This window comes from Oncorhynchus gorbuscha, linkage group LG08 (genome assembly GCF_021184085.1).
Source record: "Oncorhynchus gorbuscha isolate QuinsamMale2020 ecotype Even-year linkage group LG08, OgorEven_v1.0, whole genome shotgun sequence".
NCBI classification, from domain to species: Eukaryota; Metazoa; Chordata; class Actinopteri; order Salmoniformes; family Salmonidae; genus Oncorhynchus; species Oncorhynchus gorbuscha.
Genome location: NC_060180.1, coordinates 62,412,653 through 62,419,159, shown reverse-complemented (window position 1 = coordinate 62,419,159; position 6,507 = coordinate 62,412,653). Strand labels below are relative to the sequence as shown.

The following is a 6,507-nucleotide window of genomic DNA, read 5'->3' as shown; positions in this document are numbered from 1 at the left end:
TTTTAATAGGTGTAAGAGAAATTCGATTAAATATTGTAATATTTTAATACTGTTCACCAGGTTTAGGCAAGGGCAAGCCCAAGCCTAGACGTCCGCTATCAAATGTGGTCAATACGACACCGCCCTTTCGTGGAAGAAGGTTGAAACACTTTATAACAATGGATACACTTAGTCTAGAAAAAAATACATTTTACAGCCAGTTTGTAACGTTACAATCTATTCCTGATCATTCTTCACTGGAAGTATTTCATTTCGTTTAGGGAGTGATGCATGCGGTCTAAGGCACTGCATCTCAGTGCTTGAGGCGTCACTACTGATACCCAGGTTCGATTCCAGGCTGTATTTACAACCGGCCGTGATTGGGAGTCCCATAGTGCGGCGCACAATTTGCCCAGTTTCGTCCGGGTTTGGCCGGTATAAATTTAAATAATTTGTTCTTAGTAACTGACTTGCCTAGTTAAATAAAATGTTTGACCAAATAGACAACACTAGCCTGCCTTATTTGAGTGTTTGAATTGTAGCATAATGAAAAATGTATTTAGTCTAATAGCTCAAACATTGCTCAAGTCGCTGGACTAGTTTTTCCACTGTCTTGCCCTACTGCCACGTATCATGGCAGTGGACTTTAGGTCGACAAGTATTTGAAAACATAGTTTTACCCCTGACCATTAAAAGGCTGTACAGCCTTGATTTCGTCGCATAAAGTATTTGCCTTGTTGTACAGAGGTGAGTAAGTGAGCCGCGTGCGCGTTGACGAGCGAGACTATTTCAGTAGCCTATTCTGATTGCGCCGAGGGAAGTTTCTTCATTCTCCGTTGTGTAAATAGAGTAACTTACTTTTGTATGTGATGGGCGTGAAATGTGATACAGTACCGACATGAAGTCCGGAGAGGAGACGGATTACGAGGGAGACCTAAATAGTTTGCCCGACGACTCCAACTTTGTCAAACCTTATTTATTAGAACTGAGACAGAGGGCACAGAAAGACATCATCGACCCGCAGCAAAGCTTGAATTGGTCAGACACTTTTCTAATAAAGTTTCTGCGGGCGAGAGACTTTAATGTTGAGCTGTCACTGAAGGTTGGTATCTCGGTGGGTTAAAGGTATTGAGAAATTGAAACTGTTTAGGCTATGCCGCATGTTGCCCAGGTAGCACATTGGTTCCTTCGAAGTTGTGGGAACGTACGTTTTTGGTAACCCATTGGTCAGAACACTTACGAAGCCGTAAGTGTTTTGACCGGTAAAACTGAAAACATTTTAAATGTTCTGAGAACAGAAGTTAAAATTTCGCCTGTTGATAGTTTTTTTTTAATTGCATGGAGGTTCTGAGAATGTTTTACAATGGTTCCCTGAACATTTTCCTAGGAGGTTTTATGAACTTTCAGAGAATGGAAATTATAGGTTATTTGAAGATAATTAACGTTCTGATAACCTTTTCAATAACTCAATAAAACTGATAGCCTAGTTTAACTATTTTGAACTCCAAGCACAGATAGGACACATGGAAATTAATTCCCAAGGAATGAATCATGCAACCATGTATTTTTTTGTGGCATGTGTGTTTAAAAAACATGACTTTAAATAGAACCATGATAGTCTGTAGGAAATGTTAAGCTGAAGTACTGAAATTCTCAAAGAATAATGTTGTTTCTTAATGTTCTCAGAAAACAATTTGAGAATTACTTTAAATAAAACCATGAGGTAGAATCCTGGAGGAAACTGTTTCAGTACTTCAGCATGTTTTCAGAACGTTATGTGCGAGCTGGTTATCCTGCACCATTTCCAGAAAATTGTGTGAAGGTTGTATGCAAAATAACCATAAGACTAAGCTCAAAGAAACATGGTTCTCAGAACGTTTATGTGCTAGCTGGGTTTCGATGCCTATCGCACTTGTTTAGAACTTGGACTCAGACTGTTTGTCACTGAAGGAAAGTTGGGTCCATGCCAACTGGACTAACGGGGAAAATAAACTATTTGGGCTACAGGTTGTCGCTATGTGAGGAAGTTTTAAACGACCAGATTGCATCACATGCATGGATAATGTCAAAAAACATGTCAAAAAAGACATTTTGCTTTGCAATAGTTGGACGTTTTGGACCTCTCCAAAACTAAACATTCACTATAGGATAGGCAATGCAGGCATAGGAGAGTGAATTATATTGTATCATTCATGGTTTAAACACTAGTAAGTTCATGTTTGTATGTGTCTCAACTGCATTCAACAAAATGCGTGGCATAGTTCATGTCTGTAGCCCTGTATCCTGTTCATAGCCTACAAATGTCAGTCAGTGCACATAGGTTTGGAAAACATTTACCAGCTTGGCGCTTAAGTGTCCACACAGCCTGACATGATTTGACAGGATGACAGCTGGCTGTGGGTCCTCTGTTGCAATCCCCAAAATATGTATTTTCTTTCTCTTTCTATCTATAGCTACTCTTTAATTACCAGCGTTGGAGGAGAGAGTGCCCAGAGATCAGTGCCAACCTGCACCCGTCCTCTGTCCTGGGACTCCTCCAGAATAACTACCATGGAGTGCTGAGGGACCGGGACTTCAGTGGCAGCAGAGTGCTCATCTATAGGATCGGTTAGTTCACACCTACATGGTCTCATAGGGTGTGGTCTGGGTGTCAGGCAAGGCAAGCGGTACCACTGCATAAAACCACCTAAAATGTGCTTTGAACATAAATCAAAAGGAATAATCTGCCCATGGCTGTGTAAAAGGCTATGTAAGGAGATGGAATACTCTTCAATGTAGGTTACTCTATAGTAGGGGTATTGAACTCTTAACATACGAGGTCTGGAGCACTGCTGGTTTTCTGTTCTACCTGATAATGAATTGTACCCACCTGGTGTCCCAGGTCTAAATAAGTCTCTGATTAGAGGGGAATCACCCACCTGGTGTCCCAGTTCTAAATCAGTCCCTGATTAGAGGGGAATACATTTTTTTAAAAGCAGTGGAACTGGTTTCGAGGTCAAGGTTTGAATTTGAGGGCTATCTATAGGGTGTCATTTGAGATGTGTTGGCTTTTCTCCTCAGGCCAGTGGAACCCCAAAGACTTCACAGTGTACGAGGTGTTCCGTGTCAGTCTGATCACATCTGAGCTGATCGTCCAGGAGACGGAGACTCAGAGGAATGGACTAAAAGCCATTTTTGACATGCAGGGATGGTGCTTCGCTCACGCCCTCCAGATCAACCCCTCCCTGGCCAAAAGGATCTCCTCTGTGCTCACGGTAGGTTATCTGTTGAACTGGGTCATGTTCATTAGGACACCCATATTCAACTACTGTTTTAATGGGCCCGTCCGCTGTTTTGAGAAATAATCTTTGTATGATAGGTGTTAGAAAACATAATCAGTAATTGTAAAGGTCTAAGGATACAGTTAGTTCTGGATCCAGAGTTGCAGAAATCTCATGTGTTACTCTTACAGAATATAGCTATACTGTAAGTCTGTAATAATACTGTACTAAAGGTAGAATTAGCAAGATGATGTAGATGCACAAAGTAAACAACAGTAATTAGTCAATATCTGCAACAACTAAGAGCGTTGTAGTGTGAGGCTGAACTTCTCCTCTGTTGTAATGGGAAGCACACCCGTGCACATGCACAGATACTTTGTGTGACTGTGTGAGAGCAAAGTGTTGCACCCTGCTCATCTCAATATCTGCAGTGCTGCTCGTTGCAACATCATCTAGCTGAGTCTAGCTTTAAGCCTCTATTTAAATGTGATCCCCTCAGGACTCGTTCCCTCTGAAGGTGCGAGGAATCCATCTGATCAACGAGCCCATATTCTTCAGACCCGTCTTCGCCATGATCCGCCCATTTCTGCCCGATAAGATCAAACAGCGGGTCAGTCGCCATGCTTCGTCATTCACGTTCTTGCACTGACTCATGTTTTCACCTGGATACATCTCTTTCATACATTTAACGGGAGTGATGGAGATGATGTTAGCAACCTTCAATGTTGTTTAGAGCAAGTTCTTATAACCCATGATGATGTCTCTGATGATAGTGACAACAATGTTGATCATGACGGCAGTGATACTAATTCATGTCAATGCCCTCCTGTCTTACTACTAGATCCACATGCATGGCAGCACCTTCAAAGAGACTCTGAGGGATTTTTTCTCAGAAGACATCCTCCCCCAGGAGTACGGGGGCAGCGGCCCCTCCATGGAAGAGGTCTGTCAGGAGTGGACCTCTCACATCCTGCAGTCTGAGGAACTCCTCACCCAGCTTTCCATCTACCCTGCAGGAGATGAGGTCACCTCTGACCCAGAACCTGACAGCCAGTCTGCCTATAGCTCCTGACTCCCCATAGACTACACATCCCAGAGTGCATCTCACTGACCAACCACACAACTCGTAGCATCCTTCTGAAGTCCAATTCCAATTTCTTATTCCTTCCTTCACCTTCTTTTTTAAGGGAAGTCCAATCGATATGGTTGGGGTGCACAACTTGAGCTCTCAGTCCAATATTGTCTGCTAGTTTTGAGTTTATATGAGCATCCTGTTTATTTATTTAAAGTTTTTATCAGTAGTCGATGAAAAGATAGGATGATGACGAGGGATGCTCGGTAGGAGCTAGTGCTCAAAATAGTATCATAACACATTGTGTTTCAGTAATAACACATTGGAATTGGGCCTAGACTACTTTTCTCCATCTCATCTGTTTTATGGGTTTTGCAAACATTTATATTATTGGGACGGCAGGTAGCCTAGCGGGTGGGAGCGTTGGGCCAGTAACCGAAAGGTTGCTAGATCGAATCCCAGAGCTGACAAGGTAAAACATTTCATTCTGCCCCTGAGCAAGGCAGTTAACACTGTTCCCCGGGTGCAAAATTGTTGATTAAGGCAGCCCTCCGAGGCTCTCTGATTCAGAGGGGTTGGGTTAAATGCAGAAGACACATTTCAGTTGAATGCGTTCAGTTGTAAGACTGACTATAGGTATCTCCCTTTACTCAACCAACTGCTTCCATAATGTGTTAAAACAAAAGACAAGGTTAAATACATATTTTAGCTATTTGTACAGTTCTGTGAATGTCCACTGTAGTAGTGAAGTGTATTTTTATACAATGATTGGTGTTTTAATTCATTACGAAGATTAAGTGCTTAGTTCTTTACTCAAATCAGTATAAGCTGAGCCAGCCTGTTCTTGGAAAGATCCGTTAACCCAGATTGATAATACAAGATAGCAAAAATCCCTGAATATCCTTTGCCTAGTCTGTAGTAGCAAACTCGGAGGAAATTGATTCAGTTCTTTGCTTTTTTGTCTTTTTCTCACAGACTATTATGAAAGAAATGTGTCCTCAGAAATGTTCACATTGTAGCAAAATTGGAGATTAATTTATTTTTATTTTTAAAGAAAGACAATGTTTTCAACATCTCTCTCACTCAGATGAGAGAAGTGCTAAATACGTCTCTGTTTATTATTACAGAAGCTCTAGTCCAGTGAAGGCTGCTGAGGGGAGGACGGCGCATGGTGGCTGGAATGGAGTCAATGGAATGGTTCCAAACACATCAAACACGTAGTTTGCATGTGGTTGATACCATTCCATTGACTCCATTCCAGCCATTGTTATGAGCTGCCCTCCCTTCAGCAGCATCCACTGCTCTAGTCCATTCCCTGTCTTCATGTGAAACAGTCCAAAGGTCTAAAAGCCGTCCAGAGGGGCAGTGTGTTGAGCTTAGTTAGGTTCTCTCACAACATTGTGTTGAGCCTGGCTGGGATCTTTCTCAGTCTACTGTGTTGAGTTTGGCTGGGCTCTCTCCCCTCCTGACCTTAGGCCCTCAGTAAACAAGCCCTCTGTCCATGTATGAGAAGATTTCATCACATTTGGATGGCTTCATTTAATCATGTTCAGTTGTGCTTTATTTGTGTCCGTTTGTTTGGAGTTTAGGAGCAAGACGAGCAAAATGATTTTTGATGAAGTGCCTCTGTGTTTCTCTATTGATATTCTACTTGAGGCTTGTTGGAACACATTGCTTGCTACATCTTTATGACCAATATCATTGCATTGAGGAAATGTGAACATACCAGTAATTTAAAAGAACTTTTGTAAGCTTTGCGTCATTCACTGGTTCCTGATAGACCGTCATCTTGCTTCCTCATGGCAAAGGTTTACTTTTCCTACTATTATTAGCTATTGGAATAGTACTGTAATTAAATAACTTGCACTATTGAAAGTTTATTAAACCGCTATAAGAAGGTGAATATTTTATTAAAATATCAAATTAATATTACCCTCATTGTCCTGACATTTGTAAATATTTTTATAATACCTGAGTCATCTTTTGGAGTATCTGTACTTTACCATTTGTATGTTTTACAACTTTTACTTCACTACATTCCTAAAGACAATAATATACTTTTTACTCCATACATTTCCCCTAAAACCCAAAAGCACTTTGTTACATTTTAAATGCTTAGCAGGACAGGGAAATTGTCTAATTCACACTCTTGTCAGGAGAACATCTCTGGTCATCCCTACTGCCTGTGATATGGCG

The 6,507-nt window shown here is 41.3% G+C and overlaps 1 protein-coding gene across 2 annotated transcripts; it reads left to right on the top strand.

Annotated features, from left to right (window-relative positions):
- Positions 1-465: 465 nt before the first annotated feature.
- Positions 466-6,243, top strand: ttpa (tocopherol (alpha) transfer protein). 2 transcript variants are annotated; one of them, XM_046360149.1, is made up of 5 exons: positions 466-1,093; positions 2,433-2,586; positions 3,040-3,233; positions 3,739-3,849; positions 4,081-6,243. In XM_046360149.1, exons 1-5 carry the CDS (start codon positions 878-880, stop codon positions 4,309-4,311), a joined length of 906 nt encoding a protein of 301 aa, XP_046216105.1. In that variant the 5' UTR covers positions 466-877; the 3' UTR covers positions 4,312-6,243. The 2 variants fall into 2 exon arrangements, with proteins under 2 accessions (XP_046216105.1, XP_046216106.1); XM_046360150.1 differs by having other exon boundaries at positions 482-1,081.
- Positions 6,244-6,507: the final 264 nt, after the last annotated feature.

What these genes read in the sequence shown, in the direction of transcription:
- ttpa (XM_046360149.1), top strand. Translation starts at nt 878, where the DNA reads ATGAAGTCCGGAGAGGAGACGGATTACGAGGGAGACCTAAATAGTTTG. An exon ending in GGATCTCCTCTGTGCTCACG is followed by an intron (nt 3,234 to 3,738) that starts GTAGGTTATCTG and finishes TGATCCCCTCAG; the next exon opens with GACTCGTTCCCTCTGAAGGT. An exon ending in CCGATAAGATCAAACAGCGG is followed by an intron (nt 3,850 to 4,080) that starts GTCAGTCGCCAT and finishes TCTTACTACTAG; the next exon opens with ATCCACATGCATGGCAGCAC.